The 21,313-nt window shown below is 49.8% G+C and overlaps 1 protein-coding gene across 4 annotated transcripts; it reads left to right on the forward strand.

The window, feature by feature from the left end:
* The first annotated feature begins 949 nt into the window (after positions 1 to 949).
* On the forward strand, positions 950 to 20,855 carry PKM (pyruvate kinase M1/2). Of its 4 annotated transcripts, XM_061999867.1 has the most exons (12): positions 989 to 1,040; positions 1,943 to 2,030; positions 6,354 to 6,523; positions 6,884 to 6,975; positions 9,921 to 10,052; positions 10,248 to 10,434; positions 11,260 to 11,530; positions 12,131 to 12,281; positions 13,243 to 13,395; positions 17,053 to 17,219; positions 19,314 to 19,495; positions 20,058 to 20,855. In XM_061999867.1, the coding sequence occupies exons 3-12, from the start codon at positions 6,373 to 6,375 to the stop codon at positions 20,162 to 20,164; spliced, it is 1,593 nt and encodes a 530-aa protein (XP_061855851.1). In that variant the 5' UTR covers positions 989 to 1,040; positions 1,943 to 2,030; positions 6,354 to 6,372; the 3' UTR covers positions 20,165 to 20,855. The 4 variants fall into 4 exon arrangements, with proteins under 4 accessions (XP_061855850.1, XP_061855851.1, XP_010204520.1 ...); XM_061999866.1 differs by lacking the exon at positions 1,943 to 2,030 and having other exon boundaries at positions 950 to 1,040; XM_010206218.2 differs by lacking the exons at positions 989 to 1,040; positions 1,943 to 2,030; positions 17,053 to 17,219 and adding exons at positions 6,084 to 6,143; positions 16,394 to 16,560.
* The last annotated feature ends 458 nt before the right edge of the window (positions 20,856 to 21,313 follow it).

A 21,313-nucleotide genomic window follows, 5' to 3' on the forward strand; every position in this document is an offset into this window, starting at 1 on the left:
GCTCAGGACAGGGCGGTCATTTTAATTCCCCATATGGCCAGCCCAGTGTGCCCGCGTGGTTAGCTCCATGTCCCCACAGTCTAGGATCGGGTTCCCAGAGGCCCCTGGACAGTGCGCCCACGGCCTAGCACAAGGTGGCCGCATTGGGTCCCCACATGGCTGGTCTGGTGTCCCCCCAGCCCAGCCCAGGGTGGCAGGTCCACGTGCCAATGCCACGTGCCCACAGTCTCAGTGCAGAGCAGCTGAGGGGTTCCCCATGTCTCCAGCAAAAGGTCCCCATGCTCCTGGCACTGAATCCCCAATATCCCCACTGTAGGGTGCCCTCTGTCTTTAGCCCAGGGGCCCCCAAGGAGTGCAAGGAGTGCGTGTTGGTTCCCCACGCAGCTGGCATGGTGTGTCCAGGGCCCCATCACAGGGTCCCCAGTGGCCCCAACTCTCACCAAAACTTCAGGCACTGTCAAGCAGTGTCTCCAGCACAGTGTCCCCTTGGGCCCACCCACTGCAGAGCATCCATGTTAGGGCCCCAGTGCACCCAGGATCCTGGGAGGGGGAAAGTTGGAGACTCAGAACCCTCCAACAGACCCTACCAAAGGTGCAGGACTATTGCCCGTCCCAGAGCGGTGTGTTCCGCCCCTTGGGGCTCCCCAGAGCGCGCCTGGGGTGCTGTGAGTTGTGCGGGACGCGGCGCCGATCGGACCACCCAACCGGCGCGGTGCCCCTTTAAGGCCGCGGCCACTCTCCGGCAGCGTGCACGGCGGGTGCGCTGCCGCCTCATTGGCCGCTCGGGCGTGTGCAGAGGCCCTGCACTGCCCTGCGCCTTGTGCGTCCGCCGAAGAAAGGAGGCCCGGCGCTCCGCCTCCTCCCCCTCACCCCCCCGCCGCGGCGGGGCAGGCGGCGGAGGGATCCGCAGAGAACGGGGGGGGGGGGGCAGGGGGGCGGTGCTTCGGCCAGCCGGCATCACCTTGGCAGGGCGGGAGGGGCGGCACGCAGAGCAGCGGTAGCTCTCGGAGTGGACGGGCGGAGGTTAAGACCGGGTAGCGGTAGGTAACGGCGGCCTGAGGGACAGCGGGTAGTGGCCGGCGAGCAGCGGTATTCGCCACTGCCGCTATCATCGTCCCCCCGCCGCTCCCGCCGTTGGGCGAGGGTCTCCCTCAGGCGGCGGTGGGGTGTGGGGAGGTGGTGGGGGTGCGCGCCTGCGGCGGGGGGCTCGCGGCGCCGAGCACGTGGCCCGGCGCTGTCCCGCGCGCAGACGCATCGGGGCAGCGCCGGCCGGGCTCGGCGGGAGGGTCGGCGCTTGGGGCGAAGCGCTGGCGAGCGGGAGGAGCGCGGGCTCCGTGAGGGAGCGCGGGGCTCGGGCATGTGCATCTCGAGGCCTGAGGCTGGGCCGGAGTTTCCTAGGAGGCTGAGTCAGATGGAGACGGAACAAAATGCTTTACCGCCCCCCCCCATCCCCCCCCCGTGTCTGCACTCACGTAAAAGCCACGGCTATCGCTGAAATCAGCTTACGCCGCACTAAACTCACCGGGGATGCTGCTGCCTCTGTATTACTCCCCCCTTGGCAAAGAAGGTCCCTTCTGAATTAATCCTCGCCGCTTAATAAATTATGCCTGCCTAAACACGTCTAATTTATTTGGAGAGGCCCTTGAACTGGGAAAACCTTTGAAATGTCTTTAAAAGCCCTATTTGCAGGGTATGAATGGCGCTTTTGTCGGCGGACCGTGGTAACCTCCCGACTCTCCTCAGATTAGTAAAAGTCCACGGCAATCTCTCCAAACCTGCTTTGTTCCGATAAGGCAGCTTGTTATCTGGGAGGCTCAGGTTAACAGAAATCAGTGTTTTGTGGAGGTTTTTGTGATGTTAATGCCTTAACTTTCTGGCTGCTAATTGTGACCCTCCTTGCCCTAAAGGTTGGATGACAAAGAGATTTTTTTTGTTTTCCCAGATACCGCCAGGGAAGCCGGAGGGTTTGTTTTTGCATCCGCGAGTGCTTGATTTAAAAAAAACCCAAAAAACCCAACAAACAGTTATAGGTACATCATTTTATGCCTGATATCCCATTTAGAAAGCATATTTTAGACTAATATAGAGGAATGATAAAGTTGCCAGCTCATTGCTAAACTAACGAAGGCCGAGGCAGGAAGCTCTGCTTCAAGACACGTGTTTGAAGTGAGACCTCTTGCCTCTGAAACCGTTCTGAGAAACTTTACTTTCACTAGGTGAGGAGCTTGCAGAGACTCCTTGAGCAGCCTCCATTTTTTTTTCTTGCCTACCTACTTCTTTAAAGGCTCAAAGCCATAAATTTTATGAAAAGCTCCGTTTGTTTGCACTAGTTGAGGTGACTCGGCGCTGGTGTTAGCTCTATTTCCACGTGCCAAGCCGATAATTTAACATGATAGGAACGGTTTCCCAGGCTGGCAGGACCACGTGCTTGTCCTTTATCTGCTCCAGGCCGTTGTTCTCCCCAGGAGGGAAGGTGGTGCCTGGGCCGCCGCAGCGTGGGGTGATGGATGGCACGTAGGGAATGGGGCTGCAGTACCTTGCCGTTGCCGCCTCGCGCAGCAAATCACCCTGGAGTTGCTGGGGATGCAGCAGAGGGGTCCACCTACAGGAGGTTTAAAGGTTAAAAAAAAACCCCAAAAAACACACAACCCAAAACTTTATTTTATGATGCAAAAAAAACCTTTGCAGTTTCCTTGAGGGCAGTTCTGTGGCTTCTGCTGCTTTGGGGCCAGACACACCAGTAGATGTGTACCCACTGCAGATACCCTTGAGTCTTTTTTCTGATGCTTGTCACCTCAACTCCTCTTAATTTTGTTGGGTTTTTTTTTAACCCTTCTGCATGCTTTTGCCCGCCAGGGAGGGCAGACTAAGCTAAGGCAAGGCTAATCCTTCAGCACACAGGCAAAGTGCTGATGTTGCCTATTGCTGCCCTGACCTTCCTGGCCCCTGCAACTCCTTTGCCAAAAAGCCAGAGGCATCTCCACTGGGGAGCTGTGAGTCTCCTCTGACACAGCTGTACTTGCTGCTGGGGTAGAGAGTGTGCTAGCTGGGAGCAGGTGGTGGCTTCTGAGTCCTGTCCAGTGTTGTAGAGAAGAGACGGCATTTTGGGGTGGCCATCTTGTACTTATGTAACGGTGTGACACTGCCTCCTGCAACAACCACGCGGGGGGAACATGGCTGCCCTCCCTTTCTAGAAGAGGGCTTGGCAGGCTATATTTAAAAGCCTGCTTCTCCCCAGAGCTGAGTTTTTTTGTTGTTGTTGAGTGCCTTTAGTTTCTGGAATGAACAAAGCTGGTATCTTTATAGGTTTTGAGGTGTTTTTTTTTTTTTTAATCCAAAGGCCTGTCCAGTTTCATAACCCTGCCTTTCCCAAATATGAGTGTTAACTCATAACATTTCTGCCCCTGGCCAGGGGCATTAGGCATGAGCAGCCTTGTTCTGCAGCATCAGGGCAATTGTGTAAGTGAGGCTGACCAATAAAACCTGTTTTGTCACCTACCATGAGCCTCCTCACTGCCTGTAACTTTTACAAGCAGTGAAACATCTTTGACTGGCATGGTGGTGGTTAACACTGGTCCTGCCTGGGGACGGTCCCTGTCAGGCTGCAGTTTCCACTTCCTTTTTGTTACTCATAACAGCAAAGTCTTGGCCCAGGGTGGGGATTGCCAATGGCTCTTCTTTCTTCCACCCCAAGGGCAGATCCAGAGCTGCTGTGGATTTAGGGTTCCTCAGCTGACTGCAGGATGAGCTGGCAGAAATTGTCACCTCACTGCTGCAAAACTGGTCATCCTGACCTCAAATGACTCTTTCTAGAATGTTTGAGAGCTGGAAAGGTACCAGACATCTTTGGGATACCCAGCCTGAAGCACGGACAGCCCAAGTAATAAACTCTGAGATTTAGTCATGATTCCTTGAGGAAGGAATTCAGATTTAGTCAGTGCTGGAAACATTCAGGCTTTGTAAGGGATTGCTTACTCTCAGCCCCGACTGAGTGCTCAGTGTCTTTGGGTGTCCTTGAGCTCCTTGCTTCTCTCTTCCTTTATAAAAAGCAAGTCTGGAGTAGTGGGAAATGCCAGACATTCCTGTTACCTTTGTAAGACCAGTCCTTCCAGCAGAATTCAGTTGGTGCTTTGTAAATACATGCTAATAGGAGGCAGGAGGAAGTAGTAAAAAGTGAAGCTTGTTGCTTGCAGCCACGGTACTGTGGGCAGATGGGTATTTGGGATACATTTTGGCTGCTGCGTTTCTTCTCTCGACCCTGGACAAGGTCACAGAGTGTCTCTATTTTTCTGAGCTTGCTGAATGTCTGGAGTTAAGAAGGGAATTCAGAGTGGAAACTTAACTTTCTGTTTATATATTTATGGAGACTTTAGGGGGTTTTAAAGAATATTTGCAAATTACTTGGTGGGGGATTTACATGAGATAGGGAGAATTCATCTGCCTGTTTTTAAAAACTTCCCAGTCATGCTAAGGATGCAGTTTCTCTCTCAGGATCCTGTTGTTGTGCATTTCTCCTGTTCCCAGAAGCTGTGTAGACCTGCTCACCTGTCTCTGTATAGAGATGGTTTCCCAGGAAAGGTGTATTTTCTTGGCATCTAGAGAGGCCAGTGCTGCTCTGCAGGTGTCAGAGGATGCAGCAGCAAGTGTTAGAGGGCTAAATAACAATGTTTCAGGGCTGACTAGCGGGTTTTTCTATAATAATGGGACTTTGGGCTTTTTATGTGGGCAGACCTTCTTGTACTGACTCCGGTAAATCAGCAGCTTCTGGCAGGGCTGAGGGAAAGGCGGCTTTGCCAGGACAAATTATGGTTTTCGCTGGCCTGACTCCTTTATGCCGCATGGGAGTGAGGCGGTGGTGAGTCAGGGCTGCCTCCGAGAGGATCTGCACGTACTGTGGGGAAGGTCTGCAAAGCAGAAGCAGCTGAGGGGAGGAGCATTGGCTGCTGCAGCACTCAACAGGCACATGGCAGGCTGGCAGAGGCTCTCCTTTAGAGGCACGACCTCTTAATTCTGGTCAGTCCTAGATTTGACAAAGCTTTGGGGTAGTTTAGTGCCCCTGTTTACAAGCTGAATACACTGAGCTAGCCAGCCTGTGCAGCTAACAACATTTTATGATTTATTGGGGTTTTTTTTCTCTCTTTGGGGCAGGCAGAACAAAACCTATGTTTGAGTACCTTGCTAAATGTGTATCTTGTAGGTGAAGACAGCTTATACTGAAAGAGCAGCCTGCTTTGAATATCTGCTGCCTGCCTAGGGGATGAAATTTGAAGTCAAACCCACTCTTTGAAGTTAAAACTAATGACCTGCCCAGGCCAGTAGCTGCCATGTTATATTGCTGTCTCACCAGAGGCAATTTCAATACTAGCAGTCTAGCTTGGGCAGGTTGGAGAGGGCAAACAGCTTTGTCCATTGTTGGTGCTTGAGAAATTGTTGCCATGTGGGCCTGAGATGTGCAGTTAGAAATGCCCAGGGGTGCTGGTGCTGCTAGGAAATGAGTGTTCTCCCATCCCAGTGGACAGTTAAGCTTCATATCAACTTCCTCTTGGGACTGTGTGCTCTTCTTCCTGTTGTGGGGATGCTTTAATCCTGTAGAGGCAAGCAGCCCGAGTTCAGAGAGGATTCTTCTAGTTAAGACTTTTTTTGGGAGAAAAACCAAACCCACCCCACAAAACAACCCAGTTTTAGACCTTGGGGTGGTGGTCTGCTGCCCTGGGTTGAGGGGGAGTGCAGGAGACCTGTGGTGTTTCCAGTTGGAAGATGGACCTTGAGTATATTGAAGAAATCTTTGGTCTTTTACATGTTCTCTGCTGAGGTGTTATATTTAATCAACTCGAGTCTTCTTGCTTGTGCAAGCTTAGAGAGGATGGGTTTTAAGCTTAGATGGACTTTGCGGTGATGAGGTGCAGAACATTGTCACTGTAAAAGGGTTATTTGCAGCCACGCTAATGCTGGGCTACCTTGGTCCTCAGTTGCTATGGGAAGCTCAGTTGAGGCTTGTAGGAGAAATGACTGGAGAGCTGGGAGGGAAGTGGCAGGTTCTGTGCCTGCCCACTCAAGTGCTTGAATTTTATTGCGTTGTGTAGCTCCAAGGGAAGACTGGCAATGAAGAGAAGCTATGAAGGGAACATCTGCATAGAAGGCAGGTGAGCTTTGGGTGGCATATGTGGGGGATGACATGGAAATAAGTATGTCTTGCCTGTATCTAAGACTCTAAAGTAGGAACATAAAGATAGTTTGACCCAGTAGCAGCTTTCTTTTTCCCTCCGTACTCACCATGTGGGTGTGTTGGTGTCTCTGCTCGATGAGCAGGTGTGGATGGTTCCTAAACCTGACACTGTTTTTGTGTCTCCTAGACAAAGGATTCCAGCCACAATGTCGAAGCACCATGATGCAGGGACTGCTTTCATCCAGACCCAGCAGCTGCATGCTGCTATGGCGGACACCTTCCTGGAGCACATGTGCCGTTTGGACATTGACTCGGAGCCAACCATTGCAAGAAACACCGGCATCATCTGCACCATTGGTAGGCAATTCCTAGATAGGATTGAATCGCGGTTTATGAACTGTTGTGATGGTGAAACTTGTTAGAGAAATTGTGAGAAGGCTTCAGCTTTCATCCTTTGCCAGGGCTGAGCTTGTGTGTTGAAAGAACATGATTTTTCCATGTCTGCCTAACCTGTGTTACTGCTAGGAGTGAACCCTGTAGCTGGGGGAATTGACTGCCTAGTAGGTTCTGCTGGGCTCCTTGAGGCAAGTTAAAACAACTGCTGCTGTGGAGGTGAGCTGCTTCAGTGCTGAGCAAGTCTGTGTCCATTATGCCTCTTTTCTTCCACATGAAAGAGCCTGGCATGCATGAGTTATTAAAACTGTTTTTTCCTGCTAGGCCCAGCCTCCCGCTCGGTGGAGAAGCTGAAGGAAATGATTAAATCTGGAATGAATGTTGCCCGACTGAACTTCTCTCATGGCACCCATGAGGTAAGGGTGGGGTCTGAGCTGATAAGGCTCCAACGGGGCTCTGTGTGTGTCTGCTGATCCTGTACCTCAAGGAAGGTGGAAATCCATCTTAGTCCAGACTAGCCTTGGTGTAGGAAGGAGAAACTTAGCTCTGCTTTTCTGTCCTTTATTCTGAGGGTGATGAGACACAGGCACAGGTTGCCCACGGAGGCTGTGGCTGCCCTGTCTCTGGGAGTGTTCAAGGTCGGGTTGGACAGGGCTTGGAGCAACCTACTCCTGTGGAAGGTGTCCCTGCCTGTGATGGCTTGGAACAAGATGAGCTTCGAGGTCCCTTCTAACCCAAACTGTATCATGATTACATGATACTGAGCCTGCATAATTGCTAATAACACTTAAATGTGTTTTCTGAGTTGTTTTGAGAGCAGTGCAACGTGGTCCCGTGCCTTTCTCTGTACTAGAGAGTGAGGTCTGATTCTTGACACTTGTGTGCCAATAGCTTCCCGTTAAGTTCTTCAGTTCTTCCTTGCACCCTGCCCCATGCCAAACAAAGCTGCTGCTTCTCAGTGGCAGAAGCAGAGACTGCTTGTCCCTGCTTTGCTGTGCACCTCTGCAGTATACAACTCTTGTTTCTCTTATTTCACTACTGGGGTTTTTGCAAGCAGAGGATCAATGAATAACCTTGTCTCAAAAGAAAAGCTGTCAGTGATTTAAAGTAATTACTGTGCTTGGTTGAAAAAAAACTTGCCCTCCTGGGTTTGCTCAGCTAACCAGCTGCTCTGATTGTGTGCCTGGAAGTTGTGAGGTTAGTGCCATGGTGCTTGGGAGTTGGTGTGGAGAGCTTACAAGACTAAGGTCAGAAGAAATCAACGGTTCGTGGCAGACAAGCCCTTGTTGATATAAATAGATAAGATCTTCAATGATACTGGAGGAGCTTAGGATCCTATTCCAAGTTGCATAGAATGCAACCCTGAGCCTTCCTGCTGAGTTGGGGTTTTTTTGTTTGTGTTTTTTTTTTTTTTTTTTTTACCCTGGCTGCCCTCCAGCTTTCAAAATGTCAAATAGTAGCAGTAGTAGCTGTAGGTTGCTTTTACTTACTGGACCATGAGCCTTATGATGTGTAACAGCTTGGCCTCTCACCCTCGTGACCTTTAAAGGCCACAGGGTGCTGTCAAAACCAGAAAGGCTGATGCTTACTTGTGGATGACCATCAGACCTTGACTAAACACCCTGTGGTTGTGTCAGTATATAGGCTGCAGTCAGGAAACTTTCCCAAAGAAAAAATGGAAGAACTACCTCAAGGTCAAATCCTGCAGCTGGTTGGCTCTTGGACCAGGTGGCTCATCAGAGAGTTGGTGGCCAGGCTGGAACTGGGAATTTTCACACTTACCACCCAGTAGAGCTGAGGTCAAGGGACAGGGACTGTGGCTTTCTGCTTTGGATGAGGTCTAATTGTACATGTCATACCAATGAGATTAGGTTACAGCAGAGTCTGGTCTTGCTCTCAGCTCCTGTTGAGTATGACTGTCACCTGTAGCTGGTCTTAAGTTTGAATGCTCTCCTAGTTTCTCCAAAACACTTCAGTTTCCAGGGAAGCCCTGGAGAGTTTTTATCTGTCACAAATGCTTCAGATTATGTCCACTCTGAATTGTTTAACATGGCTTCAATTTTACCAGAGGTGCTTTAGCACCTGACTGCCACCCTTTTATATAAACAAAAGAGCTTCCAGCTCTACCTGCATTTATGTTCTGCATACATAACTCTTCGGGGAGTCAGACACCCTAGGAGCTTGTTAGTCTTTGCTATCAAACTAAAAGAGAAAAATCCCAGGTGACCATGACCAAATAAACCTAAGGGCACTGTTTAGGCAGGTTTTCTGTACTGCATCTGTCGAGGCTGTGGTGCATGGAAGGATTGGGGCTTTCTGAGCCTCAGCTTGGATGTGCAGTCAATAAATTAAATTTTTCCTGCTCTGAAGAGTGTGTGTCTGGCCAAGGTCACACACGTGAACTTCAGCAGAGCTTTTTACAGCCCCACCTTCCTGGTGCTGGGTTATTGCTCTGCAATAATGGAGTTGGCGTGTGGGACTCGTGTTGCAGCAGGTCAGTGGTTGTGAGGAGCTGGGTGTGCACAGATGAGCCAAGTCAAACACCCAGCTCTGCGGCACAGAGAGGGGAAAGGGTATTTCTTATCTGTCTGTCAAGTGTTACACAACACTTGACAACAAGAGGTTATCTCTTAATGTTGTTTAAGCAAGTAAACTAAACTAATCTGCTGGCCATCCAAAGCTTATTGGGATGGGGGTTTCCATGCAGGGCTGTCTGGCCTGAAACTGGCAGCAGCAGTGAAACATTTGTGCACATGTATGAAAGCTCAAATTGTGGTGCTGGAGTCATTAACCTCTCAACATGATTGCATTGGCTCCCAAAATAAAATGCTTAAATGGGTAATGTCTTGTGAGCAACTGTGTGTGGCAGTTGCTTAGTTGTGACATCTTTCTAGCATTCAGAAGTCTTCCCACACACAATTGTGCACCAGGTGATGTTCTGTTGTGTTGAACAGGCAGATGTTCAGTAAAGCTTTTGGAAATATTCTTCCTAAAGACCTACTGGTCTATGAACCACCTTTGAAGGGCAAGTGTATGTCCTGATGGACAATCACTTCAGCCAAGTGCCTAGGCTGTCTCCTTGAGTTGTCCTTCTGGGATTAGAACTGGAGTCACCAAAGGCACAGCTACATAGCTGTCTGGCTCTGCTGTCATGTGCAGAAGACCTTTGTACCCTCACAGTCTGTGTTTATGGAAGCTCAATCTCAATTACATTCTCAAGCTAGATCTAAAAATGAGAATAATGCAAGAGCAGAGCTGCCAGCTTGGGCAATATTTGGGATGACTAGTGGTGTATTTTACAGGCAGTGGAGTAGAAATGGGCTGAACATTTCCATCTTTTTTTTTCCTTGTTTCTTGACAGTATCATGAGGGCACAATCAAGAATGTGCGAGAAGCTACAGAGAGCTTTGCCTCTGATCCAATCACCTACAGACCTGTGGCTATTGCACTGGATACCAAGGGACCTGAAATCAGAACTGGACTCATTAAGGGAGTAAGTTACTCTTCTTTGTTTCCCCTCCAGCTTCTTCCAGTGTGTGGGACTAGATTATGCCTAAGGCCTTTTCCAGACAAAAAAAATTTTGAGTTGAGCCAGCTACCAAAAAATGGAGATGAACTGCTGCAAGCTGAGTGTTGGTTGCGTGCTGCTTTTTATTGGTTTTGCTGAAATGTGTGCTTTGACGTGCAGAGTGGCACGGCAGAAGTGGAGCTCAAAAAAGGTGCCCCGCTCAAAGTGACCCTGGACGATGCCTTCATGGAGAAATGTGATGAGAATGTGCTGTGGCTGGACTACAAGAATCTCATCAAGGTTGTAGAAATTGGCAGCAAAATCTATGTGGATGATGGTCTGATCTCCTTGCTGGTTAAAGAAAAAGGTGGGTTGCAACCATTCCAGCTATGCTTGCTTACTCTTTCCTCAGGATATATTTGTGAATTCGCTCCACTTAATTCCTATAGCTTGCAGTTCTGTATTAAAGAGAGGAGCATATTCTCCATGCTGTAGTGAGGCTTGGAGCAAATCTTTTCTCTACTTTAAGTAGAGCAAGTTCCCAGAAACTAACTTCAGTTATGCTAGAAAATGATGTAAAACACTTCTGCAGAGCTGAATATGTGGTAGGGACATAGCAGTGCTCATGACTGAATCCTGTTTAGCTAATTCATGCTTTAGCCAGCTCATTTGTATTTTGAATGCAGGATTTAACTAGTTTTTCAGCATAAGTCCTCAGTTTTGTGGTTAGAGAAAGAACTAGCTTGAACTGGTAATGTAGGGGCAAAGTTAGTTCCACAGTACTCTCTTTATAGTAATGCCTAGACTTCTCTAGCCTCAAGGTATTGCTTCTAATCCCAGGGTGTAGAAGGAAGTGGAGATGGCACTTTTGGGGTGCCCAGTTTGGTATTGTGGGCTCTTGTGTGCAGAAGTGTAACCTGTGAGGTTTTTTTATGGGAGGCAATCTTAACCTCCTGCACAGAACAAACAGCATGTTCTCCAAGAATGGTGTAGAAGTGTATTTTAACATGCCTATTGTGCTCTTGTGGGTGAATTGCAAGCTTCTGGGTTGCATAAATCCTCTGAGGAGAGCAGCCGTGTACTTAACGCGTGCAGTTATTGGCATTGCTGTTCTTGGGTGGGAAGGTGGTGTGGGAGTTTGCAGCGGGGAGCCTGCTGCCAAACACTGACTGTGAGTACACATCTGTTTCAGGCAAGGACTACGTCATGACAGAGGTGGAGAATGGCGGCATGCTCGGCAGCAAGAAGGGAGTGAACCTGCCTGGCGCTGCTGTTGACTTGCCTGCAGTCTCTGAAAAGGACATTCAGGACCTGAAATTTGGCGTGGAACAGAATGTGGATATGGTGTTTGCTTCCTTCATCCGCAAAGCTGCTGATGTCCATGCTGTCAGGAAGGTTCTAGGAGAAAAGGGAAAGAACATCAAGATCATAAGCAAAATTGAGAACCACGAGGGTGTGCGCAGGTGAGTCTGGTTCAGGTGGCACTTAAGGTCTGTCACCCAGGATCAGCAGAAGAGCACAGCCTCTGCACACTGTAATTGGGACTCCTCCAGCAGCAAACATGCTAGTCTGAGTAACAACATGGTAGTGAAAGCTGTCAGTTAAATGCCATGTGTGTGGGACTTGACGTAGCTGTGGTATGAGCAGTGGATTGTGTAACTGTCACATGTCCTGAGCCCATGAAGATAGTGTCACAATCTTCCCATATCAGTGAAAAACTTGCATTATTTTATGTAGTGAATGTGAGCTCAAACTTGAGAAAACCTGTGGTTCTGAATAGAAATCGATGAGCTTAAGGCATGACAGTCACCATGTCTGACACTATCAGGCTAAAATATCTCAGGTCATGTTACTCTCGCCTCTGTAGAACTTCAGAAAACTTTATGTAGCACTTCACGTGTGCTATGACTGGAGCTTGTTTTTCTTCCTCTTACCTTGGAAAGTCTTTGCTCACAGCATAGCTGGGCATTGTGCTCTGAAGTGATGCTCCCTTCTGAGGGGAGGACAGAACAGACGTGCAAAATGCCCTGTAGATCAATGAGGTAACAAACTTTTCTTATCAGGTTTGATGAGATCATGGAGGCCAGTGATGGCATCATGGTGGCCCGTGGTGACCTGGGAATTGAGATCCCTGCTGAAAAAGTCTTCCTCGCCCAGAAGATGATGATTGGGCGCTGCAACAGGGCTGGCAAACCCATCATCTGTGCCACTCAGGTACTGGAAATGCAGCACAAGCTCCTCACTGCCAGAGCCTGGCAGGGTGTGAACCTTGGTAGCTGTCAGTAGTTGATGACATTCCGTAGAGTGAGATGCCAAGAGCAAAGAAGTTTCATCTTGAGGCACTTCCTTAAAGATGTGTTGCCGGTCTTCCCCAGTAAGGTTACAGCACCTCTTGTGTGGCTACTGAGTCAAAACTTCATGTGATGTGAACCTAAATTATAGGGGAAAAATGGCTTATGTCTTTGTCCTGGCATTTTGTAGCAGCACATCTGTGTCCAACAGAAGACTTCCTAAGGTTCGCGGATATCTTAAAATATGTGCACATGCTGCAGCATCAGAAGGAGCTGAGTGAAAGATCGTCTGCTTACTGTTGTAGGAGCTGCTAGTGAGCAAGGGAGAGCTGATACTTGGCTTCACTGATTGCATTGGGGCTCATATGCAGACAGTCCTCAGGCACTGGGAGAACTGGTTTCCTGACTACGCTTGCTCTGCGTACAGGCTGTATCTCCATACAGTTACCAGATAAGGCTCTGAATTTACAGGAGCATACATGCCTTTCTCTTCCTGTATTACTTCTGAAATAAAATTGAAATGCTGCTTCAGGTGGTGTTTCATGAGGAAATCAATGGTGTTTGCACCATGGTGAACTGCAGTGAGAGGGGAAAACTGAGCACCTGATGATCTGAGCTTTCCTGAAAGACATCTAACATAATAGCATGCTCTGATTCCTGAGGGCTGAGCCATGTGCTGAAAAGTTGAATTGGGAACTTGGACTATGGTGTCTGTGATGTTGTGGGTAAATCCTCCTGGAAAAGGAATTATAGTAGAACAGGTACAAAATGAAGTGGGGTTGTTTTTCTTGCTGGTAGGTGCTTGTTGGTCTGCCTGTCTGATGTGCACTAGTGAAAAAGCATCAGCTTCCTCTTGCGGAGTCTTTATCTCTTTGTTCTTCCAGATGCTGGAAAGCATGATCAAGAAGCCTCGCCCGACTCGTGCTGAGGGCAGTGATGTTGCAAATGCTGTCCTGGATGGAGCAGACTGCATCATGCTCTCCGGAGAGACCGCCAAGGGAGACTACCCGCTGGAGGCTGTGCGCATGCAGCACGCTGTGAGTACTGCCCTGGGAGCCTGGCCTGACATGAAAGGGGCCCCTGTATCTTCCCTGTGAGCCAGACACATGTGGATCCAGCTGTCTGGTGCTAGGTGGCAGCACCTAGCAGTCCGAAGTACTGATTTCTTTGTTGACACTCCTGCTGCAGGTGTTTCTTTACCTAGCACAGTACTGAGGGCCTGAAACCTCACTCTGTGTGCTCCAAACTATTGGGCTGAGTGAGCTGAGAATGGCTCTGCAGTGCTCAAAAATCCAAACTTTCACACTTCTTACATAAATTAGTGTTTAAGCCAGGGTAGGGGATTTTTTTCCTATTACCTTGGTATGAGTTTCTCAAAATGCCCTATGTCTTGTGGCATATTAAATGCTTCTCCAAGGTCAAGGAGCTGCTCAAGCAGTTTATATTTAGATAATGAATGGTATTGCCTGATGCCTCTGTGGGGGGTGGGGGAGGTTTGGGAGTCTGACTTACAGTGCTGTTGCATTTGGCACCTGGTGTGCTGGGGGGGGGAGTGTGTTGCACGAATACTGACAGCACCATGTTTTTACATGCCTGAACTGCCAGAAACCTCTGCTCTGCTTCGAGTTCACCTAGCTCACATTTCAGCTGATAAAAAGCCTGATGCCAAGTATCTTCAAGTATTGCTTCTCAGTTAACCAGTGCTGTGAAGTGCAGCGATGATAACTCTCACCAATTCTATTGGCGATTCAGTCTCTGTACATGACCCAACTCAGATGATGTTTGTTTGCAGTGTGTTATGCAAATATCTCACTTTTATTGGGTAAATAGTGGTGGGGCTTTTTTTTTTTTTTGCACATTTTGCAAAATATGACTTGATAACTGGCCAGTGACTGCTGGTTTACAGGCTGAACACTTAACAGTGCAGCACCCAAGAGATTATTTCTCAGTTTTCACCCTGAGTCATGAGAGTTGACTTTCTACCAAGAGTTGGAAACTTGCTGCAGCAAATGTGACACCTGGATTTACATTCTGGCATCCTTATACTCAGGCAGGTGATTGTTTTGTACCTGGAGATGTGCTTACCTGTTCCTACCAGAGCTGGGAATAGTGGTGTTCACTCTGCCAGGCCCTGTGTTCAAAGGCATGAATACAGACTCAATTTATTTAGTGTGGCAGAAGCAGCAAGGTGCCAACTCTGTGCTGGTAGGAGCACGTCCAGCTCCAGTCAGGATCATCCATTTGAGCTAATTCTTTTGGTGTTGAGAGAAGCCCTGCCCAGCAACAGTGCCCTGAATAACTACTCAAAATCTGTAGCATGGCCAGAGCAGATGAATATTTCCATCCAAGTGGTCATAGCAGGATCTGTGCTACGTAGAATCCTTGCACCTCTAAAGGCTTGACCTATCCCAGCAGCTTTCCCGGGACTCTGCAGCGGTTTTGCTTAGCAACCTCTTTCCAGCTAGCCTTGTAGAAGTGAGCTACTCTGTTTCCCTTTCTCCCACCTCAACCCTGGTATTTCCCACTTGTGTCCCAACTGGCAAAAGACCCTCTAGCTGTTTCCATGTGAGTAAAGCCAGCCCTGACGTGGCATTTGGAACCACAGTGCCCTTGCACTGTCAAAGCCAGGCACGTGTATATGTGGATTATTTTACAGTTGGTGAATGAGGCTTCCCTCTTGCCTTTGATTTGCTCTGCCTCTTGAGCAGAGCTGCTTGCACTTACACTAGGAGGTGAAGATAACCACCTGGCTACCAGCTCTTGCAGCCAGAGTAAGTGTTTTGAGATGGATACTTGCATTTTATCTAGTGGCAAGTGTCAAGCCAGTAGTAACCAGAATGGCAGCTTTAGGAGCAGAGTTGGCACTGGAGTGCTATTCAGCCTGTCACATGTCATCTTATTTTTAGACATAAGATACTTAACTACTTTGGCTTAAACTAGTATCTGTGGAAGAGGGATCATTCTTAGCATCACATAAAATAATTCACTAATGCTGAGAAGCAATAAAATGTTCCCCTTTTTACTTGGAAGGGGAACAAAGCTTTTACAAAGCTTTCACTGTAAGGGCACTAAAGTCTCTGCTTAAACATCAATTCATCGTGCTTTGTGTAGAGGCTGCTTCCTTTCTGGAGTAACTGGATGAAGTTGTCCTTAAAAAGATGATCAACCTTTGCATGCTTTTCTAGTCTCTGCAAGCCTTCTTTATTGGGTTGTCAGGGACTAACGCAGCCTTCTGAGATGAGAATTTTCTTTACGTGGCAGCATGCTGGGCTGAACAGATTCTTGAACTTGTTGCAAATGCTTAGCCTGAGCAGTAAGTTCTTAGTTGTGCCTCTGCACATCCTGTCTGTACAGGTCTGGCACTGTATAAACATATTGTGACAACCCTGTAAGGAAGACTTGTTCCTGTTTCTTTCTCTTATTACCAAAAGGGAAGTTGTTAAAGCACTTTGAGGTGAAACTTTATTGGCTCTCAAGTTCAACTCGGTCTAACAAAGCTGAGAGAGATGGTCACCTAACTTCAGGGGTGATGTTGGAAGTGCATTGCCTGCATGTTGACTTCATGAAGACCAGTCTAGTGAGAATATCAAGGGAGAATATGTAGCTACAGAGATTTCCTCTTAGGAACTGGAGGCAGGACTGTCAGCAGGCTGGGAGAGGCATCAGAGTCTCTCAAAGTAGTAATAAGCAGCAACAAAGTGCTGCTGCAGACTGAGCTGGCCTACTGTAGTCCCAAAAAATAATCTGGTTTTGACTTTTCTGAAAGGACTCCAAAATACTTCAAGAATGCTGCTGTGGACGTGCCTGCTCAGTGAGCGGGGCCTGCAGTTCAGCAGTGTTGGGGGCAAGTTAAGACCGAGTTATGTTCAATAAATTTGCAGCCTGAGAGCCAAAGAGTTTTGCAGCCTGACTTTAATATCCTTCTGCATGTGTATTATGACAATTAAGCAAATTAAGGTGTTCTCATGTTACTCTGGTGTATCTTTCCTTCTTGTCTTTCCTCTTCTTCTCCGTCCCTGTTACTCGGGCCTGCAGATTGCTCGTGAGGCTGAGGCCGCAATGTTTCATCGTCAGCTGTTCGAAGAAATTTTCCGCCTCAATGTTAACAACAGGGACCCTGCTGATGCCATGGCAGTAGGCGCAGTGGAAGCCTCTTTTAAGTGTTTAGCTCCAGCCCTGATAGTTCTGACCGAATCTGGCAGGTAGGGCTCAGGGAAAGGACCTGGTGCCTGTTCTTTCTGTGAGTGAAAACATGCTCCCTTCTAACACACAAATACTTAGCAAGCAGCTTGCTGCCACTGTATCAGCCTTGCATAACCACTGCTGTCTTGAGTCGACTTTGCTGTGGCAGGGAGGAACTCCAGGTAGGCAGGAGCAGAGCGAGAGTGCCTGGCAGTTGGCATGAATGATGCCTGAGTGTGGGCTCAGCAGGGTGAGGTGACTTGGCAGGTGCCGCCACTTTTGAAAAGGAACCTGGAGACTTGAAGGCTGTGCTGTGTTTAGGTGACTGAGTGTTGCAGCCATTGCTCCAGCACGTCGAGTTAAACCCGGACTTACTAGTTGGTATAACTCTAAATATCAAAAGATGGCAGTATTTTTGTGACACCTAGCTGATAGAGCACCTCGCCTTACCCTGTGCTGCCCTGAGTGACTGATGTGAGTGTTGTCTTCCCGAACACGTGTTGCTCTTATAGATTGCCCGGGAGGCCGAAGCCGCCATCTTTCACAGGCAGTTGTTTGAGGAACTGCGCCGTCTGACTTCCCTGAACTGCGATCCCACAGAGGCCGCTGCTGTTGGCGCTGTGGAAGCGTCCTTCAAGTGCTGCAGTGGGGCCATTATTGTCCTCACCAAGTCTGGAAGGTAGGAGGTGACAGGTTCCCCCAGGTCAAGCCCACTTTGTAACAGGGTGGGGAAAGGAGACTCGCAAAAAGATGTCTTGGAAAGACTAGAGCTGTAACAGCAGGGCCTGGGATTTTCGGCAGCGACTGAGAGCCCAGTGCTGGTTCTTCAGGAGATGGGCAGACACTTCACACATCTGCACGTATGTAGCCTCTGAGCTGCTCAGCCTGCCCCTGTCAGCGTGCCACCGACACCACACCCTGTCTGCCAGCAATGCTGGCTGGAAGAGTCAAGGGAAAAATAAACATTGCAGCTTCAACTCCAACTTCTCAGCAAGAAATCCTCAGCTTAACAGTAAGGCAGAAGTTCAGTGGATGCAGAATGTTTAATTGTTTTTATTTGGTTTCTCTTCCTTTCTCTTTAAATTGAGGCCGTGGCCTTTTGTAGTAGTATCCATACTGGTCCCTTGCTGAACCTTTAGGGCATCAGCCCTGCTTGCTTAAGCTCAAGGGATGAAGAGGAACTGCTTCGCCTAGGCAGGGAAACCGAAAAGGTTGGAAATTTCCTCTTGCAGGCTTCCCTCTGCCTGCCTGTGATTAACCTCTCTGAACAGGCAGGTGTCTGGCAAGCACACAGCAGGCAGGACTGCCTGCACTCACAGTTGGGCTTAGGGTCTCAGCTGCAAGTGGGACAGTGATGCAGACACACTGGAGTTGTGCAGTTTGAGATTTCTGCCCAGTGACGATGACTACGGCCACGTAGAGACTTGCTCTTCAGTTGTAACAGGGGAGTGGACGCCTTGCTGATCATGTCTGTCTAAAGGGACTAGGCTGCCTGCTTTCAAAGGTTGTCCCAGCTTTCACAGGATGTCCCACTATGTCTCACACTGCTTTCTGGAAGAAAAGCTGAATTCCTTGCATTGGATTTGGACCAAAGAAACAGTGCAGCAGCAGCAATGTGATGATACGTGCTGGGCATGGTCAGCCTGAAGATCTCTGGACAATTGATAGCTCCTTCACCTAAAATTAACGGCTTAAAGTGATTTGAAATAGCCACTTTCTACAGAGCTGAGGAGTAACTATAAGCACTGAGTTTCTGGATACCCTCATGCTTCTAATGTTTCTTTGTAAAAGGTTCCAGTCTTGACCTTTTTAAACATGATTTGAACTCTGGTATTTGAATATTTTTAGCTCTGGATTCTATTACAGCCTCTGAGTACCTGGATCTCTAAGACCTATCAGGAGGCTTCTTGGACAGCATGGAAAGGATTTGTCTTGAGAGCTGGCATGTGTGTTTGGGTGCTTTGAGCAGACTGCTGCTGCTGCTTGCTTTAAGTAATGATCTTTGAGTACTGCTCAGCTGGACTCCACTAAATGAGGCTGCAAAAGCTGGTGGAGATACTGGCATGCTAGTTTGAAAGATGGAGCTGTAAGTGCTGTCGCCTTGCAGTTTTAATCCCTGTTGATTTGCAGATGCCCTCTAAGCAGGGGCTGGGAGGGGAGACCATAGTCCCCATGCAGGGTCTGTTGCTCGCTATTTGAAAAACTGTGCCCAACTTATCTTGATGGCATTTGCTTCATGTTGGGTGTGAGAGCAGAACTGTGTGCAGAGGAACTGGCTCATTCACGGGCTTCAGGAAAACGTGGCTGGGAGGCAAATGGCCTTCTTGGCAAGCTTTGGGCCATGCTGCTGGCACAGACTCCTGCCATCCCATAAAGTGGGAGCTCTGCAAAACAGAGGGAACTTGCAGGCACCCACCAAGGACTGCATGCAACAGGTCAGAGTACATAGCACCTTGCCACCTTAACATAGCAACAGAGACAAACAAAGGCTTGTTTTGGAGACTGAAGCATGCGGATAGTGCTTCCTAAGCTCAGAGGTGAGGTGATCTTCACCCTAAAACTGTGGTAGGGACTATCACTGAGGCAGTGACCTGCCCAATGAGCTTGGCTCTTGCCAGCATCTCGTGGTCAGCCTGGGTCCCTCCAGGTGTTTTGGGGAGGCCCCTTGGAGGACAGGCTGCTGCTTGTGCCCCTTTTGGGCTGCATATGGGCTTTCTCTCAGGTGGCTGGGCCTGTAAGGTGGAGCTTCACCTTCTGGCTGGTTTCTTTCTAGGTCAGCACACCTGGTATCCCGGTACCGCCCACGGGCTCCCATCATTGCTGTGACCCGTAATGACCAGACAGCACGCCAGGCTCACCTTTACCGGGGCATCTTCCCTGTCCTCTGCAAAGAACCAGCCCATGACGCCTGGGCGGAGGACGTGGACCTCCGTGTCAACCTGGGCATGAATGTTGGTGAGTGGCACTGCTCCAGCCTCACCCGGTGAACAATCTGCTCGTCCTGAGCACCTTGGGTGGTGGTTTTGGGGTTACTAATGGGGATGGGGGAGGAACTGGCTGCCTGAGTGGTAGTGGTGTCCAGTTGGGATATGGGGGATGGCAGTTGTGTAAGCACAACTGGGTCTGATAGGGAAATGGAACACCAGTGGGTTTGGCACAGATGCCTTAAAATAGGTTATTGTGGAAAACAATTTGCTTTTACCATGTTACGTGCTTGAACTGTTAAAGCTTCTCACTCCTGTGGGACATGAGAAGCTTGGGGAAGGGCAGTTGCATCCCCTCTGCCTCCTGTGCTGTTGAATTTCAGGTTCCATGTTGCAGAGGTGCTCAGGATGGAGGTGAAGGATCCAAGATGTCTGAGCAGGAGGAGAAGGGGGGGTCTTTGATATACACTCACAGGGCCACAGCTGTTGTGGGACAGGTTCCCTGCTGTGCCTCACTTGGGCAGGAGAGTGGGTGATAAACCATGTGCTGGCAGCTGTGGGATTGAGCTCTGACACCTCTCTTCTCTTCTTAGGCAAAGCCCGTGGCTTCTTCAAGAGCGGCGACCTGGTTATTGTGCTGACGGGCTGGCGCCCTGGCTCTGGCTACACCAACACCATGCGTGTGGTGCCCGTTCCCTGAACCACCAATTCCAACCAGCAACCACCTTCCTTCCCTGCTCCCCTTCACTCCCTTCTCCCCTCATGTTAGGCAAGCCATTGCTTGTGCTGTCCTCCTTGTCCCTAGAGTGGATGTAGTTTGCTAAACACCACCCAGTGCAGCAGCAGCAGGGGCAAAAGACCTTAAATCACTAAAAAAACAATACTTGAAGTGTTTAGTTTTTTAAAAAACCTCTCCCTGTAGTCCAGTCCTGCCCCACTATAGATTAGAGTTGGTGTGGGAGGTTCCTGTGTCCTCCTGGGACCCCTCTTAGCCTAGTGCCTGTTCTCAGGGTGTGAAATGTCCTTTCCCCTGCCCCAGGGTTGGGGTGAGGAGGAAGGGGAGCAGAGAGGGGCAGTCAAGGGTTGTGCTGTGCCCTTTCTTGTTCCAGGGAAGCTGCTTCTCTCCCTCTGCCACTAGATGCTGTCCTAGACCAAATCCAACATCACTCCAGTTCCCTTATGCTGGTTTTTCTTCCAGGGGTAGGGGCAGAAGAAGGGTGTTAGCTCCCCCTGCACTCCACCTCTGTGCTCCATGTCTCTTGGCTCCCTCGCAGTGTTATCTTGTGTGTTTAGGTGTGTCCCCCTCACTCCCTGGAGCCTTCTCCCTTCACTTCCCCAAGCCCCTGGGCTGCCAGAGCACAACTCTCCATCAATAAAGAGAAGCTAAAGCAGGTGTCGCTCTGCCCTATCCTTGGCTGGGGGGTAGTGGGGTGGGGGGGCGCGGTTCAGGGGCGAGGCTGTGTCCTGCTGCTGGCCGTGCTCGCTGGCGGAGCGCCCTGGCGCCAGCCCCGGCAGGACAGCGGCTCCGTCGCCGCCGCTGCTGGCGAAGACTGAGCGGTGCAGAGCGTGGCGGGACGCGGCGCAGCAGCGCCTTTAAGGGGGAGGGGCCCGCGCAGGCTCCGCCGCCGCCGGGGCGGGGCCGGGAGCGGAGGAGGGCGGCAGGCGGCGGTGCCCAGTTCGGGGGCGCGGGCGGCCAAGGGGCGGGCGCCGGGGCGCCGCGAGCAGGCCGGGCGTGCGGCGCATGACGGCGCCGGGGAGCGCGGGGCCTCCGCGCAGGTAGGGTGGGGGCGCTGCAGGAAGGAGGGGGGCCCCGGGGGGAGCCGCGGCCCTGTTGCTGGTGGAGAACCTC

This window comes from Colius striatus, chromosome 7 (assembly GCF_028858725.1).
Source record: "Colius striatus isolate bColStr4 chromosome 7, bColStr4.1.hap1, whole genome shotgun sequence".
Lineage (NCBI taxonomy): Eukaryota > Metazoa > Chordata > Aves > Coliiformes > Coliidae > Colius > Colius striatus.

Bases quoted from the DNA above. Each gene is read 5' to 3' on its own strand.
- PKM (XM_010206218.2), top strand. From the start codon at position 6,103: ATGAAGAGAAGCTATGAAGGGAACATCTGCATAGAAGGCAG. The intron at 11,531-12,130 runs GTGAGTCTGGTT...TTTTCTTATCAG, and splicing joins AACCACGAGGGTGTGCGCAG to GTTTGATGAGATCATGGAGG. The intron at 16,561-19,313 runs GTAGGGCTCAGG...GTTTCTTTCTAG, and splicing joins GTTCTGACCGAATCTGGCAG to GTCAGCACACCTGGTATCCC.